This window comes from Entelurus aequoreus, linkage group LG23, assembly GCF_033978785.1.
Source record: "Entelurus aequoreus isolate RoL-2023_Sb linkage group LG23, RoL_Eaeq_v1.1, whole genome shotgun sequence".
NCBI classification, from domain to species: Eukaryota; Metazoa; Chordata; class Actinopteri; order Syngnathiformes; family Syngnathidae; genus Entelurus; species Entelurus aequoreus.
In genome coordinates, this window is record NC_084753.1 from 20,718,548 (window position 1) to 20,740,612 (window position 22,065).

At 37.7% G+C, this 22,065-nt stretch overlaps 1 protein-coding gene across 1 annotated transcript in view; it reads left to right on the forward strand.

The window, feature by feature from the left end:
* rngtt (RNA guanylyltransferase and 5'-phosphatase) overlaps positions 1–22,065 on the forward strand; it is a 266,774-nt gene that overhangs the window by 30,278 nt on the left and 214,431 nt on the right. The window contains exons 7-8 of the mRNA XM_062034453.1: positions 5,527–5,636; positions 12,717–12,818. Coding sequence (XP_061890437.1) covers positions 5,527–5,636; positions 12,717–12,818 — 212 coding nt within the window. The remainder of the gene's footprint in view (positions 1–5,526; positions 5,637–12,716; positions 12,819–22,065) is intronic.

Sequence of the window (22,065 nt, forward strand, 5' to 3'; positions counted from 1 at the left end):
TAATTTAGAAATTGGTCTGTAATTATTTATATTTGTGGGTTCACCCCCTTTTAGCAGGGGAAGAACAAAGGCCGATTTCCAGATTTTTGGAATGCTTTTACTTGTTAGACTTAGGTTAAAAATATGCGAGAGAGGCTCAGCAACAAAATCAGCAGCCAATTTTAAGAAAAAGGGTTCAATTTGGTCAGGTCCTGCTGCTTTAGTTGTGTCCAGGCTCTTTAGTGCACTGTTTACCTCGGATATTGATACAGGTGTGAACTCAAAAGTGCAGGTGCTGCGTCTATTTACAGCCTGTGGTGTATTTGGTATATTAACATTAGTTAAACCAACATTTGACAATTGAGGATTCAATGACTCAAACAAGGATCCGGCAGAAACAAAATACTCATTAAAACAATTTGATATAGTTGTCTTATCAGACAAAGTACCAGATTGAGTAATTAAAGGACTTGGAAAGTCATTTGTTGTCACATGATTTAAAGAAGCTTTTATGGTTTGCCAAAACTTTTTGGGATCATTTATATGTTTTTTGCATTCATGCAGGTAAAAATCAGACTTGGCCCTCTTAACAAGCGAAGTACATTTATTTCTAAGCTGGCGGAAGCTAAGCCAGTCAGCCTCTGTCTTTGTTTTTCGAGCCCTGGCCCAAGCAACGTCTCTCTCTTTGAGAAGGTTTCCAATTGCAGAGGAAAACCAGGGATTATTTCGACCTTTAACTCTAAGTTTTCGAAACGGAGCATGTTTATTGACTATACGTTGAAATTCATTATAAAAGTATTTCAACGCTATCTCAATATCATCAATTAAAGCAACTCTGTTCCACTGAAAGGCAGCTAAATCATATATAAAAGCTGGGAGGCAAAAGTTTTTAATATTTCTTTTGCATGTAATAGTGGGTTTTGATTTTGGTAGTTTGCAGTTTCTTACAGCTGCAATTGTACAATGGTCACTCAAGTCATTGGCAAACACCCCAGTGCCAGTGTACTTATGGGGAACGTTGGTTAGAATTAGATCAAGTAAAGATGATTTTGAGGAGTTTTTAGTATTGGGTCGAGTTGGGGAAGTGATTAATTGAGTTAAGTTTAGTGAGTTGCATACAGCTTTAAGGTTATCAGAAGAGGAAGTCAACCAGTCAAAATTTAAATCACCAACCAAGAGAAGTTCACTAGCTTTTAACCCACTCATAAAGGATTCAAGCGAGGCAAGGGCTTCAGAGGAGGCAGAGGGAGGTCTATAACAGCCTACAATTGCGAGAGGTTGGCCATGTGAGAATTCAAGCTGCAGGGCAAGGAGTTCAAATTGTTTAGTGATTGACAGTGATGATAATAAGGTAACATTAAATTTGTTTTTGATATACATAGCCACTCCTCCACCTTTTCGAGGACGATCGCATCGGAAGACATTATATCCATTTATAGCAATGTCCTTGTCAGAGACTGCTTTGGTTAGCCAGGTTTCTGATAAGATAAATATGTCTGCATTGGTTGTTTGAATCCAGATTTTGACTAAGTCTAATTTTGGCAGTAGACTTCTAATATTTGAATGAATTAAACCAAGACCTGACCTAGCTCTAAATTAATCAGGAGTACTGATGTTGTACAAAGCTGGGCCTGGATTTGGTTGCACATTGCCTGATAGAAGAAGTAAGAGCAATATAAAAATGTTTCGTTTCATGTGGCAAGGTAACCCGATGACAACATTACTTGGCTTCACAATGTCAAAATGAGTAATTTCAGAAGGAGAAAAACATCTATTTAACACAGAAATACACCATAAATGAAGCTGGTTAGAATTATTTAGCACTGACCCACATGTAGATATCAATAAGCTTTGTGTAAATGCTGTAGTTTCGTAGGACCAGGTGATTGTTATTGCGTTCGGTAGAGTTAAAGGTTGGTGGAGCACCTGGTCAGGTACCCCACTACAATTGCAGAAAACAAGTCCAGGAAAAAGCATTAATATTAAATACAGAGCTTTTGTCAAAGTCATTGTTAAATTGTTTTACTACCTACCCAGGTCCAATATTCAAAGTTCAGATGTCCAGGCTACAGCAGTTGGAAGGCCAAGCTAAGGCTAGCAAAGGCCCAGCCTTAGTCAGTCTGAGGCTAAGATAGATCCAGGCTGTGGCAGATGGAAGGCCAAGATGAGCTAGCAGACCCAGTCTGTAGGCAGTGAGAGGCCAAGCTGGGGCTAGGTTAGAGCCAGGCTGTGGCAGATGGAAGGCCAAGATGAAGCTAGCAGACCCAGTCTGTAGGCAGTGAGAGGCCAAGCTGGGGCTAGGTTATAGCCAGGCTGTGGCAGATGGAGGGCCAAGATGCAGCTAGCAGACCCAGACTGTAGGTAGTGGAAGGCCAAGCTGAGACTAGGATAGATCCAGGCTGTGGCAGATGGAAGGCCAAAATGAATCTAGCAGATCCAGGCTGTGGCAGATGGAAGGCCAGGATGAAGCTAGCAGATCCGGTCTGCAGCTAGCAGATCCTGTCTGTAGGCAGTGGAAGGCCAAAATGAAGTTAGCAGACCCAGTCTGTAGGCAATGGAAGGCCAAGCTGGGGCCAGGATAGATCCGGGCTGTGGCAGGTGGAAGGCCAAAATTTCAGCTAGCAAAACATCTCCTGGCTTCAGCAGGTCAAAGGCCTCCAGATTTCCAAATCCAACAAAAGCAGTCAGAAATGCCACTTTTTGGAAGTAAGCCTTCATTCATCAAATGTTACGCTTAAAACTAGTACAATTTACTTAATTTGGCTAAAAAATAAATTAAAACAGATAGAAATTCAGACCACTTTGACAAGCAGACAAACAAAAGACAGTGCTGTCGGCCATCTTGGATTCATACAATTAGCCTAAACACATCTGTACCCCAGGGATCAATACTCGGCCATTACTATTCTCCATTTTCTTAGATGATGTTGTGGGACAGTGTGAGAACACCATATTCCTGTATGCGGAGGACGCCACCATCTTCGCACTTACAACATTAAATGGACTGGAGGTAGCTGCATCGCTAAACAAAGACCTGGAGAACATTCGAAAGTGGGCTGACGCCTGCAAAGTTACTTTTAAGCCCACCAAGTGCAAGGCTATAATCATGTCCAGGAAGAGAAATCCATCCCACCCAGATCTCTTCTTCGGGGCCACTAAAATCGGGGTCTGTGAGCAGATAGAGGTTCTGGGTCTTTGTATTGACTCCAAACTAATGTGGACCAGCCACCTGTCCAACATCTGCAAACATGTTGGTCAACGTCTCGGAGCACTACGTAAGATGGCCAACAAGCTTGACGCTACAGGCAGAGCCAACATCTACAAGAGCCAGGTCAGGAGCATTATGGAGTACTCCTGCCTAGCCTGGATGAATGCCGCTCAGACCACTCTCGGGCAGCTCGACTTCATCCAAAAAAAGGCTCTTAAAGTCATTGGCGTGGATGAGGACTTTTCCCTACAGCAGTTCGCCATCAGCAAGGTGTGTCATCGACGAGCAGTTGCAGCAGCAACTGCCCTTTATAAAATGCACACCCCCAGCTGTCCTGCGAATCTTAAAGCATTGCTGGCCCCGCCAACATCTCAAGTCGTATCACTCGGAGGGTACTACCAAGCCATGCCTTGGAAATCCCAAAGTCAAACACCAAATGCCTCGACAGGAGCTTTCTCCACTCTGCTACTACAATATGGAACAGCCTTCCCCCTGTGGTTGTTGGAGACATTACACCAAGCAGTATTCGTGCCTTTAAGAAGAGGCTTAACAAACACCTCCTCAGTTTGTGACTGTAATCCCTTAAAGCTCAAGGACTTTAAATCATCAAACATATAGTTCATAAATACCTCTGAGTAGATGCTGATCAGTGATAGGTTCTTTGAATGTATTTTCTTAATCCTGTATCTGCAGAAGCGTGATAAAAAATGAAAAAAAAAGACATTTTTGTGATAAAAAATGAAAAAAAAAGACATTTTCAAGCTCATTGAATGATTACATTTTGTATCATAATTGTAATCAAATAAAAACACTGCATGCCTATGTAACAATATCAATTAAATATTCAAATTATTATCATATTCCCTTTTATTGCATACAATATTTGAGAAAAATAAAGTCAATATTGCAAAATAACTCAACATTAGCAAAAAGTACTATTGCTTTTGATGTAAACCTCTTTAGTTTTTGCACTTAAAGCCCTCCTGTGTCGATGGACTTATTTCTTAAGTTCATAAAAATTAACAAAAACGACAAAAGAAAGATTTTGTGATGGTAATAAATATCGATCTAATCACTGTAGTACCGACCATACACCAGGGATATTCAACTAAAATGTTTTGGGGGACACATATCCAGAAAGCCGGGGGGCAGACTTCTGCCTTCACTAAGTCTTATTTTTGTATATTCCTGAGAACCAGCGCCCTCTACAGTGGATGTTTGATTTGGATCTTTTTATTTTGTCAGTCGTACAGGAGCATTCTGCTAGTTTTTAAGGACGCACTGCAAAAAAGCTAATCAAAGATTATCTCTATGACAGGCTGAGCACTCTAGTGTTTTCAAGAATCTGCTGCAAAAATGTGAGTCACAAGTTATATGAACTGAACTCACAGGCCAGTTGAATAACCCAAATAATGAAAAAGAGAGGACCTAAAATGGAACCTTGTGGAACACCTCTTGTTTAACTAAGTAAGTTGAACACATGACTACAGACTGCATCTGAAGTAAAGAAGCTACATCATTGTTACATAAATGTGTAAAAAAAAAATGTATTTGCCATGAAGAATATGACTGAAAGGGGTGCCTTGAGACACACCTCTTTCATGTAAAGTACAAGTTTGGACCCCTGTGTTCTATGTTGCTAGAAAAAACAAAATTCAAGGATCTGCCAATGTGTTTATAGGGGCTGGTCTGGTGTCTTTCCGGGACCATATTTGAAACATAGTGTATTTGCTGCCATGGAGGCGAGGATTAGTGAAATGTTCATGGAAGACTCTACATTACGTTGACAACGCTGATGTTCACTTGTTGCTGTGAACATTTCGTGACACAGCTGCAATGTGTCAGTCATCAACATGCATTATCACGATATGACGATAGTTTGAAAGGCTCTATCGTCGGCCAAATTGATATCGTTGTATATTGTCTATTCTGTATCGCGCAACCCTACCTACGGAGAGTCTTTAGTGAACTGAAAACTTGTTTTTGGACCAGCAGCAACATATTTCTAAGATGAATTTGGTGATAATGAAAGGATTGGAGGAAATAATTGATAGTTTTGGAAATGGTCGTTGGAAAAAAGAAAAAACTATCTTTATCTCTAATATGAGCTGCGTTGCGTAGAAATAGTGCAACTGTGGTGAACTGAATAAAGTGGGGGTATAAAAAGAGGGTCAGGTTTATTAGGATGGAGTAGGTGGATACATGATGATATTTTCCAGACGGCAATGAACAAAGGTTTCTGCTGTGTGGAAAAGCGCCTTACGTATTTGGTGTAGGAGTGTATGAATGTTTTTTGTTCGCCTTATTCCAACACATATTTCTTTCATTATTCCTCCCAGGGCGCAGTATTCCTTGAAGGTGTCACAGTGAAAGGCGTCACACAGGTCACCGCACAGCCCAAACTAGGCGACATTCAAAGAATGTGTCAGAAGATGGCCGATTGGAAAGAGTAAGAACCTTCTTTTGTGCTCTTTCTGCTACACTTGGAATAGGTGTGTGCATGCGTTTGCATATGTGGGTGGTTTGTGAGAGGCTCATTTCTCTTCACTAACCTCTCTCAACAATCCTGATAGTACTGACAGTTTGAAACAGGCGGGAGAGGCAGGAATAGATTTTTCTTCTAAGAGAAAAATGCAACTGCAGCTTTTTAATGAAATGGCAGAGCTCCTGCTCGGGTGCCTCGCTTCGTCTCAGAAAAGGGAACAATCAACACTGTCTCCATTTCCCACTGTCTTCTTTTACCTGTATGAGTGTTGCTATATTTTATCTTACGCTCGTCCAAATGTACTTACATGTGCTGTAGCAGGTGCTGAAAGTGTTTTATCCTCCCTCATGTACGCCTCGTCCCTTCTTGCCTGTATCTGTCTTCGTATCTAGTTAACTTGAGTCCATGATTACACCGTCAAAACATTGGCGAACGATACTGTCAAATCGCCATACGACGTCACGTGGGACGTCAGCAAATACTGTGAAATTCAGCTCAGTTTGCACCTAAAGAATTACCTCAACATTTGTGTATAGCTTTGAGTCACAAAAGGATGCCAGTGATGGCAAAGTAGAAAAGTGTGACGATAACCATCTAACCTGAAATGAAACTTATTGTGATGTAGTGTAGCGACTGAAGCAATACATTTACAGTTCACTTAAACTAAACCAATTTACCGCAAGTTATGCACTCGCAACTTTGTCCAATGACTGCAGCATCCCTGCACAGTTTGGCCAATCCGCATCATTTTTGCAAATCAAATTTAATTGTCCATTCAACTTGTTATAACTTGAACAGCACAATTGTTGTCCTCTCGCACAGCTCAGACCTACTTCTGATTCTTGCCTGCAGCGCTAAGCTTTCTGGGTAATGTAGAGAAGGGCTGGACAATTAATAAAATTTTGATTTCGATTTCAATTATTGCTTCTCACGCTCATGAAAATACAATAATCGGAAAAAATTAATTAATTGCATGCAAATCCCGGAGCTTTTAAGGGTGAAACAAATGACTGTGCGTATGACAACGTCTTTTAGAAGTTTAGAATCTCATGACTGTGCGTATGAAAACGCCTTCTATAAGTTTGGGATCTCACCATGCTTACTACTTTTTATTTGACACAGCGGTAATTAATAATCACTAAACTCATCAAAAAAAGTAAGGCATATGATTTCCACGTTGAAGTAACCGCGAACTGAGTCATATGACTGGCAAGTCAAACGGAAGACGCTGATAAACGCAAAATAATATCAGGGACATTGACATAAATATGAGTGAGATGCTGTCAATGGGCCCCATTCAGCAACCGTTCTTAAGAACAAATGTTGTTCTTAGGCTCTCTTACGAAGTTTTTAAGGAGATTTTTGTATTCACCAATGTTTTCTTAGCTGGGATTTGTTCGTAGGTAAAAACAAAATCTACGAGTGCTCCAGAGCACTCTTAGGGTGGCCTATTTGTTCTTAAGTGTGATAAGTTCCCTTACTTCTATTGTCTAATGTTAAATTAATATCATAGATAGAAAGATAGAGATAGATATAGATAAGACAGACAGACAGACATATAGCAAAATGAGCAATACATAGACATTTCAAAATACCGTACACACACACACACACACACACACACACACACACACACACACACAAACAATCATCATGCTTTTGCTGCTACTGCAAGATGCCGCAGATCGTGCCCTGAGCAGGGAGCGCATATTTCACGACCATGCAGACCTATTTGCCCGAAGTGACGAATATTTATTTGAACGCTTTAGGCTACCTCAGTAGTCCCCCCTTTCTTAAACTTACATTTTGAAATTATGTATTTCCCCCGCGGGATAATACGAATTTCTGTTCTGTAATCTGTTTGTGTTTTCTCCGTGTGTTTGATGTTTGGCTTTTCCGCCGGAATTGTGGCCTTATATGGGGAATTACGGGCGTTTACCTATGGAAATTACGGAATTAAGGGTGTTTACATATGCATATTGGAGAAATAAGGGCATGTTTCAATGCAAATTATGATAGACACGTGCGCGCCAACCATTTGGCATTCAGCAACTTAAGAACAGCAGGTGGGAACAATCTCGGCGTTTAAGAACACGTCATGAAATTGAATGGACTCCTCTTAGGAAATCACTTAGGAAGAAAGATAAGATGAAAGTTAGGAGCTTATTGCTGAATGGGGCCCATTTTGAGGAGAAGGAACATTTGTTTGGAAAAATAATGTGTCCGGGAACCCTCATTCAGCCCAGAAACACGTCTTAAACTAACAACGATGAGATGGCCACTTGAAACAGCAACTAAACTACAAAGCTAAAGCCAGCAAGAACAGTCTATACACCCACAGCACATCTCATTTGCTTGTGTTGTTGTGAACGACATCATAGATGTAACATTAACTTACAAACAGGAGGAGAGCAATTTGGCTGTCGCGGCTGCGCTGTCTTTTTAAATTTTTTTTGTACAGCCTGAAGTCCTTTATTTACCCGTCAAGCTAAGGATGACAGCAAAGCACACTTACCCCTTCACAATCATAGCCCGGTCTGAATACTTATTTTGTTATTTAAATGTATTGTTATTACTATTATCAGTGTTTCCCATAAACTGCCAAGATACCTGTGGCGGTGGGGGCGTGGCTGTGGGCGTGGTCACCATGACATCATCGAGTAATTTGCATAATTTACTACAATGATATGATTTTCTCTAAAAAGGCTCAAAAAAGTATACTTACTAATTAATAATAACAGTTTTGTTTTAAACGTACATCCATCCATCCATCCATCCATTTTACAATATAATTACAACACTTTATGTACATATTTATATACAGATTTGAACAATAAGTTATTCACTGAAATATATTTGTTAATTGTGGTTCTTACAAAAAATATATCTTATAAAATATAAAAGCTAAAATGTCTCTTAAGCTCTGCCCCTTTAATTAGTGCATACTAAATAATTTAACTTTAGCCTACTACTACAACCATATTATTTACCAGCAACATAAAGTGAAACAGAGGCAGAGGTGTCCTGCCACAGTCAGTAACAAATAAACAGAAAACAGTAGTGGTAAAATACGGCGTGGCGAAGTTGGTAGAGTGGCTGTGCCAGCAATCGGAGTGTTGCTGGTTACTGGGGTTCAATTCCCACCTTCTACCTTCCTAGTCACGTCCGTTGTGTCCTTGGGCAAGACACTTCACCCTTTGCCTCTGATGGCTGCTGATTAGCGCCTTGCATGGCAGCTCCCGCCATCAGTGTGTGAATGTGTGTGTGAATGGGTAAATGTGGAAATACTGTCAAAGCGCTTTGAGTACCTTGAAGGTAGAAAAGCGCTATACAAGTACAACCCATTCATCATTTATCATAAATAAGGCAACAAGAGAAGTATCCTACACTTCTCTTTTGTAAAGTAAATCTGAACAGCCTATATGGGCATCTACATCAACTATATGATTTGCCTGAGAAGCTGGACAGGACAAAAAAAATATATATATATATATATATATATACATATATATATATTTGTGGTGGACGTAATTCTATCGTGGCGGGCCGCCACAAATAAATGAATGTGAGGGAAACACTGATTATTATTTTCCTTGGTGTGGTATATTCGTTACTAATTTGTATTTGTTTTTAACTATATTTAAAGTTCAGTTTTGGTGGTTCAATGAATACTAATGTTTTCAAATTAATGAATTATTGTGTAGTTAATCATGATTACAATATCAATCAAAATAATCGTGATTATTATTTTTGCCATAATCGTCCAGACCTAATTTAGTATATAAGCATTTATTAACACACCCCTTCTTGTTTACATGTATTTATTGAACCTTTATTTATCCAGGTTAAGGCAGGTAAGAACAGATTGTCATTAACAATTCTAACCTAGCAAAGAGGCAACATTTAAATGGTAGTGGTCTGTATTTATATAGTGCTTTACTATACCTGGAATGATACCCAAAGCGCTTTACATTATATGTTGCATTCACCCATTCACACAAACGGGTAGCGACCTCGAAAGGGACTATTGGTAGAAAATGGATGGATGGATTTAAAACTGTACAGTCATTTGACGATGAGCTCTGAGTATGTGCTTTTACTCCCATCTATCTAGTGTTTATTTTTAAGTCTGTGCAGTATAAAACAAGTAAAATATCAAAACAGTACATATTTTCAAATTTTTGTTAGTTACATTCCTGTGATTTTTTAGGTTAAGGTTACAAGGAACACTTAAAACATTTATAACAAATTAATCAAATCATAATTTGATTCAATGTTGTTGAAAGGAAATTTGCTGCAATTTTCTGAAAAAGCTCCAGCAATTCAGGCATTTTAGGCAGCAACAATCAAAACAGGTGAAGTTTGACAATTCAGCGGTTAACTTTTTTTCTACACTTGTATGACAAAAATGTTCCTCAAAACAGTATTTCTTAACAATAGGGCCCATGGTTGGCCCGCGAGCGCCCCCCGAAAGGGCTGCCAAAAATGTTTCCCAGCTGTGGTCAGTACTCGGCGGTACTCAGTTGTAATATACTTTTCCACCACTTGTGGCAGTAATGACAATATCAAATAAATAGAATAAGTTTGCACCTAGAGCCAGAGATGTTTCTTAAATTAAGTGACTAAAGTGGTAACACTGTATTTTCACTTTAATTTTATTTAAGAAACATGTCCATTATTGTTATTTATTGTTAATTTAGTTAGAATGAATTCATTATAGCACTGCGTAATTGTATATGAATTTATTTTTAATTTGCTTTTATGAGTCCCTTCTTTTGCAGTGTTGTTGATTAATATTTAGTTTTAGGTCTTTATTTTTGGGTTTATCCTGTTCAACTGCAAGTATCCTAAATATAGTTATTCAATACGATTAACATCAAGAGGAAGACTCTAATTCAGTGTCAATATTTGAGTGGGATCCAGCCCCCTCAGTAGTGGAAAAGTTGGGCCCCGAGGTCAAAAAGGTAGAAAAGCGCTATACAAGTATAACACATTTACCATTTACCATGCCTTAAAACATTGGTGAAAGTTTATGTCAAACATGCTTTAGAAAATAAAATAAAAATTTATGTCTACACTTGCACAATTCAACATGTCTATTAAAAGGAGTAGGAAGAAGTAGAATACCAGAAGAAGTACAAACTAACTGAAACATTGTATAATCTATAAATAAATACAGACTACATGCTAAATAATAGCTTAGATCAGGGGTCCCAAAATCCAGGCCCGCGGGAAGCCCCATGACAAAAAAAAAGTATATAAACACTACCGTTCAAAAGTTTGGGGTCACCCAAACAATTTTGTGGAATAAATTTCATTTCTAAGAACAAGAATAGACTGTCGAGTTTCAGATGAAAGTTCTCTTTTCCTGGCCATTTTGAGCGTTTAATTGACCCCACAAATGTGATGCTCCAGAAACTCAATCTGCTCAAAGGAAGGTCAGTTTTTTAGCTTCTGTAACGAGCTAAACTGTTTTCAGATGTGTGAACATGATTGCACAAGGGTTTTCTAATCATCAATTAGCCTTCTGAGTCAATGAGCAAACACATTGTACCATTAGAACACTGGAGTGATAGTTGCTGGAAATGGGCCTCTATACACCTATGTAGATATTGCACCAAAAACCAGACATTTGCAGCTAGAATAGTCATTTATCACATTAGCAATGTATAGAGTGTATTTCTTTAAAGTTAAGACTAGTTTAAAGTTATCTTCATTGAAAAGTACAGTGCTTTTCCTTCAAAAAAAGGACATTTCAATGTGACCCCAAACTTTTGAACGGTAGTGTATATATATATATTTAAAAAAATTTTTTTTTTTTTTTTTAATCTGTCCTTTCTAATCCATTTTCTACTGCTTGTTACTCTCGGTGTCTCCTAGCCGCTGAGGCAAATCTTATTGTCTACAAATGCATTTTCCCATCGCACTCGGAACCTATATATATATATATATATATATATATATATATATATATATATATATATATATATACTACCGTTCAAAAGTTTGGGGTCACATTGAAATGTCCTTATTTTTGAAGGAAAAGCACTGTACTTTTCAATGAAGATAACTTTAAACTAGTCTTAACTTTGAAGAAATACACTCTATACATTGCTAATGTGGTAAATGACTATTCTAGCTGCAAATGTCTGTTTTTTGGTGCAATATCTACATAGGTGTATAGAGGCCCATTTCCAGAAACTATCACTCCAGTGTTCTAATGGTACAATGTGTTTGCTTATTGGCTCAGAAGGCTAAGTGATGATTAGAAAACCCTTGTGCAATCAGGCTATTCCACAAAATTGTTTGGGTGACCCCAAACTTTTGAACGGTAGTGTATATATATATATATATATATATATATATATATATATATATATATATATATATATATATATATATATATATATATATATATATATATATATATATATATATATATATATATATATATATGTATATATATATGTATATATATATATATATATATATATATATATATATATATATATATATATATATATATATATATATATGTATATATATATATATATATATATATATATATATATATATATATATATATATATATATATATATATATATACATATAATTTTAATTTTAATTTTTTTAAATTGTTTTATTTTATTTTATTTATTTATTTATTTTTTTAACCCAATGCGAGATTAAAAAGTTTGGGGACCCCTGGCTTAGATGTTTGTACACTTTCTTAATTAAACATTCCCTGTACAGCTAGTAAATGTTTTATGATGCCGATACATGATCGTGTAATTAATTAAGTTAGTGTTTTTTTTCCCTATGAAGTTTGTATTTGCTCTTGTCAGTGTCTTCAAATAATACTTGTAAACCTCTGTAAATAAAGCATTTACAGGCAAATAAAGAACAGCTCGGTTCAGACTGCCTTTTCATGAAAACACTCATTAAAGCTTCCTATGTCATGAAGACTAAAAGCCGATAAGTGAAATTAATGCATGTTGTGGATAGAGAGGTCATGTAATGAATGGTGTTTTTTGTGATTACAGTTCTGGCTTTCCTGGTGCACAGCCCGTATCGATGGATAAACAAAACCTTTCTTTCCTGGAGCAAAAACCATACAAAGTCAGCTGGAAAGCTGATGGAACACGGTGAGTCTTTTACTTTTCTTTAAAGTTATGCCGCTCTCTGCTAAAATGTAGGAAATATCCCAGTTGGAGCTTCTGTGGCCCGACCTCAAAAACATCTGGCACCTTTCTAGACACTCAAAGCACTTAACAGTGAGAACTGAGAACCCATCATTCATTTGCTCCCCATTCACACATTGGTGGTGGAAGCTTGAAGCTCGAGATGGACAATACTTGGTTTTCCACCCATGGGAACAAATAAAGTGAATGTGAAGGACAGTGCTGACCACTGCTAGTCTGCATCATGCTGAAGCAGAATGAGTCTAACGCCAGCCAAGAATGTTAAAATGATCTCTAAACGGTGGACATATATCCATGAAAATATGTAAAAACTCTTGATGGTGTGTTTGACAGAGAAGCAGCTGGAAGAAGATAGTGTGAAAGTCCAGTTTCCAATGTAAATGCTGTACATGTTTATTACTTTACTTCATAAAACTACTGTAGTTGTTAGTAGTACATTCTTTTGTATTGTTTTATTATATTCATACAATAACTAGCATATACAGTTTGGTGTTTCCCCACAGAACTGTGATTTATTTGTGGTGGGGTTCAGGATGGCGTCATCATAATTTGTAGAGGCGGGACATTATTGATTCTTCAATGCATCAAGACTGGAACGAGGAAAATGTTGAATTGATGGACAAATGCATACTTGCCAACCTTGAGACCTCCAAATTCGGGAGATTGGGGTTGAAGTGGGCGGGGCCGGGGCGGGGTTCAGGGGGGAGGAGTATATTTATAGCTAGAATTCACTGTAGTTGATTTTTATTATGTAAATGTTATATTTTTATCAACATGTGATAGCAGGGACCCTGCCATTCAAAACTAGGCTGCTCCATTACTAATGATTAATGTAACTATAGCTGAAAAAATAGTACAATAGCAATAGGAGAGACTACACACACACACGCACACACACACACCGCAAAATGAGCTAACGTTACGCTAACAGCTAATTAGCCTTCACCTCAAGCCAGGACTGCGAGCGAGCTGAGCTGCAGTTTAAGTTTCAGAACGTCAACGGGCTCATAGTGATGTTACTAGTAGTTGACTGGGAGGTGTTTATTTTAATTTGGGGAGAGTACGCTGCCTGATGCTCACCTGCTAAACACCTATCTGCTCGACGCTGAAGCACTGACTTGGCTGTTACCGCTTTTTGTGTAACCAATCAGATGGTTGTGTGGGTGGGAAAATGCTGGGTGCTGAGACAGAGGCAGAAGAAGCAAAGCAGCTTGTTAAGACTTTAGCTTAGAAACTCGTTCGGTACACCCCCGTACCGAACCGAAACCCCCGTACCGAAACAGTTCAATACAAAACACGTACCGTTACACCCCTAATATATATATATATATATGTATTTTATTATGTGTATATATATACATATAAATACAATAAATACAAACCCCGTTTCCATATGAGTTGGGAAATTGTGTTAGATGTAAATATAAACGGAATACAATGATTTGCAAATCCTTTTCAACCCATATTCAATTGAATGCACTACAAAGACAAGACATTTGATGTTCAAACTCATAAACTTTTTTTTTTGTTGCAAATAATAGTTAACTTAGAATTTCATGGCTGCAACACGTGCCAAAGTAGTTGGGAAAGGGCATGTTCACCACTGTGTTACATGGCCTTTCCTTTTAACAACACTCAGTAAACGTTTGGGAACTGAGGAGACACATTTTGTAAGCTTCTCAGGTGGAATTCTTTCCCATTCTTGCTTGATGTACAGCTTAAGTTGTTCAACAGTCCGGGGGTCTCTGTTGTGGCATTTTAGGCTTCATAATGCACCACACATTTTCAATGGGAGACAGGTCTGGACTACAGGCAGGCCAGTCTAGTACCCGCACTCTTTTACTATGAAGCCATTCAAGCCACGTTGATGTAACACGTGGCTTGGCATTGTCTTGCTGAAATAAGCAGGGGCGTCTATGGTAACGTTGCTTGGATGGCAACATATGTTGCTCTGTAGTGGATTGTCCGAAGCTTAAGCAGGCAACAAAAGTAGTTTAGTACAACAAATGTATTTACCTATTATCAGAAGTGCAGGTTGAATTGAGTTGGCCGTGCAGACAGACCACATGTACTCCAGAGCAAACAAGACACACACAAGCCAAAATCACTGTCGAGTTCCGGTCTTCTGCCATTTTTCATATGTCTCTTGTGCGTCACTGTTTTTTATCTAGTGCGTCATGATTGTTTTGTTTTGGTTTTGTCTGTTCCAAAACAACCTTGTATCTCTTAGTCATATTTGGAAATTCTAAACATTCTGTAGACAGGTTGGCATAACTCCATATTCACCTTTGTCCCACAACTGGTCCATTCAATGGCACAAAATAGAAGAGAATTGAAAATGAGCGGACATTCTTAAAAGACAAGAAATATAGGTCAAAAGGTCAGAAATTCTACGACATACCCTCCTTCCAGGGTCTTAAGACCCTGGACCAAAACAATTTCTGATGTAGACCACTAAGTTAAATCTCTACCACAGATAGAGGCAAAAACCTCAATGTTTTTATACGAGGCAAAAATTCCGTCTGTGACCCTCCTTCAGAGCGATCGCTGTTACCAGCCTGCAGTAAAACCATCTCACAGAACACAATTAGTGGCCTACCCTTTGATTTAGTAAAGGAATAACAAATACTTTGATCATGAACATCATTGAACATAAATAGATGAATGTATATAGACTTATGACTGTAAGACATTTGCAAAAATATTTTTTCCGGCATTTGCAATGAATGTAGTTACCAATATTGTTGATTACCAATTGATTGGAAATGGGATTCTACACCGCTTGTAGACCTCGTTGGGCTTTTGGCTGCCTTGGTGAAGAAAGAGATCCACTCAAACAGTCTGTCTCTGTCTCTTCTTTGGGTGTGGTTCAGTCCATTGGGCAGACTGTGCAATGGCATGTGCGTGCTGGCCGCTTTGGGGAAAACTCACGTAGAGTTGGAGCTGTGGGGGCTTTGGGGAAGGCTGGGCAGAGTATGGGGCGTGGGGCTTTGGTCCAGGCCCTCGGCTTGCTTCAGGGCCTCCTTCCACAGCTGCTGGAGTCCCGACGGACACATATTGGCTGGCAACCTTAGTCGTTCTCGTCATCGCTGGCAAGGTGTTGTCTCTCCTCTCGGTTCCTTCCAGTCAGGTATCGGGTGTTGGTCCTGGATCGGCTTTGACCGTGCCCCTCTTAGCGAGTGCAAGGGAATCTGGAGTGGCTGCTTTCATCCTCAAATCTGCACAGAGGAACTGGCACACAAATTCTACATTTTCCAAACATACCATTTTGGTCTCATGGTCTTTCCGCCTTCCTAGGAAGCTGCTGGTCCTGAGAAGTGCTGATCTTGTGACTGAAGACGATAACCTGTTTTTTTAAAATAGGTGCCGTTGTTTGACCTAATCTTTTTGGGGAAACCATGTCGGGATATTAGATAATTCACAAAATATTTAATTACTGAATTGGCATTCTCCTTTGAGGTTGGGGTTGCTTCCGCCAACCACTGCACTTGTCAATCTAAATCATTACGTTCCTTTATCCTTGTACCGGATTGATCATATCGATTAAATAAAACCTCAACACGCTCAAACCTGACCCAATCCAAACTCACCTCCCCCCTCTGTCCCTGAAACAGGGACAGTGTTAGTCGTAGTAATAGTAATAGTAGTAGTAGTAGTAGTATTAGTAGTTTTAGAAACATCCAAGAAAAAGAAAAGGCAGCTGATAGTCAAGCGCAGCAAGAACAGAGGCGGAGGACAGGTCATGTTTGAGGTCACTGTTCGCTTTTGCAATAGTACTTTGATATTTTACAACATCTTGTGAATTATTGTGGCCTCAATAATTCACTAAATAGTTGTATTTAATTTAGTCTATCTATGATGGGACAATGCACAGAAACATTAAGTTCAGAAACAGATATGTTCTGTACCAGATTATATCTAAATAGCTACTTTCCATCTGCATCCCTGGCTACCTAAATTAAAGGGATCCAAAAATCAAGCAATACAATTATGACACTAATTAATCATAATAAATATATACATTCATAATTAATTAAAAAATAATTATACTGTAGCATGTAATCACATTTAGGAAAAGTCATAAAATGCCCCTTCATGGACACATTCTTAATATACAATACAACCACACCTTATTTAAATCATCACACAAAGACAATACATGCTCTTTTTTACATCTGTCATCATTCGTAACAACAACCAAGATTTTAACAGCCATACCTCACAATCTACAACAAAAATGCTCTCATGGATAAATATAATATTCATTAAATTGATGTGTCAACATAATGCCCCTCTTAGTGACCGTGTGAGCAGCCTTGATTGCTCCAAAGCCACTTTTTAACTTCAAATTTTCTATTCCTTTTGTTATAACGTGGAGAAGGCTAATTGGTCTGTACATGTTCTGGTCTTCTTTATTTCCTGCTTTATGGATTTAATTATAGTAGCAGTTTCTCGACGTGGTAGGGAAAGTGTTTTCCGTTATTGATTTATTTATCAATTGTTGTTATACGAGCAATAATACAATCCTTATATGTTTTTAGGAAGATAGTGTCCAACCCATATATATACCTCTAGATCGTGAGTCTGATAATGCAGTGAAGATTTTGTTTAACTTTGTTTCATTTGTTAATTCTAAAATTAGTCCATCCTGAATAAATGACAATTATTTGCACTGATTTTGAGGGATTTTTTATTCAGGGTTTGTACAGACTGGATGAAATGTTCATTAAAATTATTACTTATGTCCAGACTGTCTGTGATAGTAGCGCCATTGATATTCAATGTTATAGTGTTGTTTCTTGTTTGCTCTCTTCCCGTAAGTTTGTATCTGGTTTTCCATAACTTTCTAATGTTCCCTTTTGCAGCTTTGATTAATTCTAAGTGAAAGTCAGCTTTAGACTTCCGCATAAACATTGTAACTTTGTTCCTCAAACTTTTAAAATCATACGATCTGTATTTAGACCTGTTTTAATTGCTCTTTTGAGAGCTGAGTCCCGATGTCTTTATTAGAATCCAAATTGTTTTATTAATCCAAGGTATTTTTATTTTAGCACTCTTCTTTCTGGTTTTGTATTAGTGTATTTACAGATGATCTCTTTGATTTTTGTCATCCAATTGTAATTTTAGTAGGGCTGCTTATCATTTGTATCATGTAGAAGCCGTTTATAATATCCTTAAGTTTCTTTCTACGCGTCTTATTTAACCAGTCCAGATTAACGTCCCCCATGACGTTACTTCTTTCATACTATGCTGTTTGAGGATGTCTGAAAATGAATCAAGAAAAATGTCTTTAGCTGTGGTCGGTCGGTATACTACAATTACCTTGAAATACATTTATGAGGAAAATGTGATTTTAATTTCAACATACTGAAATTGATCTACTTTTAATGTTTTCCCTTTCATAAATCATAATTCCTCCCCCCTTTGTCACTCGATCTGTCTTTTCTGTAATCTTGTCCCCCGGGACATTAATTAGAACGAAAGGTGTTGTGGGTTTTAACCATGTCTCTGACAGACAAGGTAATACGGATTAGAGTCTGACAGTAACTGCTGTATTTGTTCAGTATGTTTCCTGTGGTAGAAAGTTTGTTACTGAATACTTTCTACAGACTTCTGTCTCTAAGCGACTTTGTGTATGTAATAAGCAACTACAATTTTTTGATATGCTTAAATTTTATTTTAGCTCAGCTGTTGTGTAGCTGCTAGCTCCTTGTAGCCTACAGCAGGAATGTCCAAATTGCAGCCCATAGCTATATTTTTAACAGACAACCAAAATAATTGAAAATGTGGTATTTGCGTATCGGTTCAATCAGCGGCAGCTACGCCCTGTTTTATCATTTGACCTAAATTTTTGGTTTCGTAGGCAGGACAGAGAGCAAAGGAACAATGTGGGTCATTAGTTGTCCATCTTATACCATGTTAATTGTTGAAAGGATAGTTCACATGAGCGGCCATACCTTGAGTCCCACCATATATAAGAGTCAAAAGGCTCCTATTATGAGTCGTCTAATTGTAGATCATACACTTTGGCGGTTTGGGTGGCAGCCAGTGCTAGGACTGTTGGAGCAGTCCCCGTCCTCCATTCGTTCCTGGGAGGCGTCCCCAGTAGTTGTCAGCTGTTGTCGTGCTGTCAGGCAACATCAGGAAGTTCCTTCTGTGCGGTATTGAATTGTCAGGGCACAGTTCGTAAAGCAGGTCATTACAAGGTGTGTGCAGGTTGACCACAAAGGAATGCTTCAAAGATTGTGTTGAACATTGTCCGTTGACACTTATGTCCAGCAGGGGTCTGTTTGTATCCTGCTGTTCGTCCTGCTGTGGGCGTCCTCTGTCACACCTGTATTTTTTGTGAGCATGTTCTGGCTACAACTTTGGAGCTTGTCTTGTTCAGAGAAGTTGGCAGTCCCCCGGCTGCATAACAGTTTCCACCCTAGCTTGACCTAGGACAATTCCGTGACTACCACCCAAGTCCGACTGTATGGTTTTACGTTTTGTTGAGGTTTTTTCCCTCCAGAATTTGGAACTCAAAACATGTACACCCATCGTTTTCATATCCTCTCGGTTAGTTCAATTTTGCATATCACGTTTTAAAATTACAGTCTTAACTATCCCATTAAATGCTAATCAATAACCTTAATTCAAAGATTATACGTACTACTTCATGTGTATTTAATTACCCTTTTAATTCACTTAAAGATGATCTATAAGTTAATTTAAACTATCATTTGTCTATCAGTAGGCGCGAGCAAGCTGTCATGCTTGCACTCTGACCTCCCGCTGTGCGTGATATTCTCCAAAACAAAAGAATGTTTTTATTCACGTTTCTCCTTATCTTTTCTTTCACACTAGTCACAACATGCACACACACACATTGTTTTGTGCCAGCTGTCCTGATATCGCAGCACAAACACCTCACAAGGCCACCTTTCAGACGTATGGTGGAATGCAATGTCTAATTAAAAATATAAATTACTCCAAACTAAAAATGTCAGACTGCACTTTAAAGTTACTTTTATTAAATTAATTTCCAAACTAACCACCACCACAGCAGACATCTTCCTCAATCCTATCCCAATACTCCCATAAATTAGAAAGGTGTTTCACAACAGTGGTTAAGTAGTTATTTTAAGTAATAGATCTCAATATGTAGAAATTAATAAGACTAAATCTTTACCAGAAAGAGTAACTTGACAGAGTATATGAACTAACTTCTTGAGAATAGTAATTGATCATTAATATGATGGAAGCCGCATATTGAACATATTAAAGAAAAATATCCAAATCCATTGCTATTCGGTATAAAGTAAAACACATGCTGAATAAGAAATGTCTGCACATGTTATATTATTCATTTATTTTTCCATATGTCACATTGTTTTGAAGTTTGGGGAAATGTTTATAGAAGAAATATAGACCCAATACTTAAACTTAAAAGGCTCATTTCAATAATACACAAATCATTCTACTATGATCATACCAATCAATTTTTTTTTATATGTCATAATGTGTTGAATGTTCAGATAATTTAATTTTGAAACAATGGCAATTATGTTTCCGAGTAAAGAACAAGAGGGGGGAGGTGACAGGGAATGCAAAACAATAACAGTGCAATACTTTTTTATATAATGGTCGTTATTGCCTAGTTTCTCTTATTTTACTGTTCCATTTTTATTCTCCTTGTAATATTTTTCTATTTTGTTTCCATTTATACCCTTATTAGTTACTGTTTACTTTTTACTTCTTCTTCCTGAGGGAACTCTCCTGAAGGAATCAATAACGTGTTATCTGTCCATCTATCTATCTATTGTCAACCCGAGCACAATTCATGACGTCATGCTTATCTTGCAGACAGTTGTTTCCATTTTGTTTTATTCTGTACATGTAATTCTACATGCACCAATGTCACATAGAAATTTGCTTTCTTTGTTATTTATTTACATTATTATTTCTGGTTTACTTGCTGTCTGTTTACTTAAGTTCTCATATTTTGGTCTGTCTTCCTTCTGATTAGAATTTGTTTAACGCTTCTCTACGTTTTGTTTTGACTAAGGCGCTGAGTGTTGGCGACTCTTATCTGTACTTCTTCAGACTACATGTTTCACAGTTTGCACAGATGTTTTTTAGAAGTTTTAGAATATAAATTAAAATTTTACTTCATCGTGATTATTCTTGAAATAATTAAAATGTCAATATAATTAAATAATCATTTTACCTTTATTAAATTTAATTAAATTTTATTTAATGTGTTTGCTATATCATTATTAATTCAAAGCTACAATGTGTTCTAATCTATGATGTGCGTGCGTGTGTGTTTGTCTCAACTTCCACACAGGAACTGGATGGATCAGATAAGCAACACGGCTGTTCAATACAGTATATTACACACATAATTAATGACTAATGAATTTACCAATGCTTAAATGTCCCAGTCCAAATGTATGTATTGATATTTAAATGTTTATTTATTCATATACAGTATATTTTATTTTTCCTATTATCAAAACCAACCTGTCAGCCTTCTCTTCAGATTTGAGTACAGCTGTCCACTATATACATATATATATATATATATATATATATATATATATATATATATATATATATATATATATATATATATATATATATATATTTTATTTTTATTTTTAAACTAGCTCAATGCTAATCTAATCCAATGCTATGCTAACTCAATGCTAACCTAGCTTAATGCTAACCTAGCTCAATGCTATCCTAGCTCAATGCTATCCTAACATTGTCACTCCTCTTCGAACCAAGTCTCGTGCAGCTGTCACTTACACAGCCTCGTCACAATGACACACTCTTATCTCAAAATGTCTCCCAGCTGAGACTCCTTTTTTTTTTATATGCGTCACACACGCACTCACACACAGAGAATTTTCCAGAGAGCGCTAGCGAGAGCCTTTTTTCCGTATTTATAGTTTTAATGCCTTCTTACAACTATAATATCGCACAGTCACAATCACCAGCACAGTTAAAAACAAATTCAAATGACTGGAATTCGCTCGCAGCGCCAAAGAGGGGGAGTACTGGGCTTCCCTGCTTAGGCTGCTGCCTCCGCGATCCAACCCCCGAGAGCGGAATAAGATAATTAAATGGATAGATCATTCACTCATATGTTTTCTGTACATAAACTTTGTGTACTTTCTCACAAGCACACACATTTTAGACAATT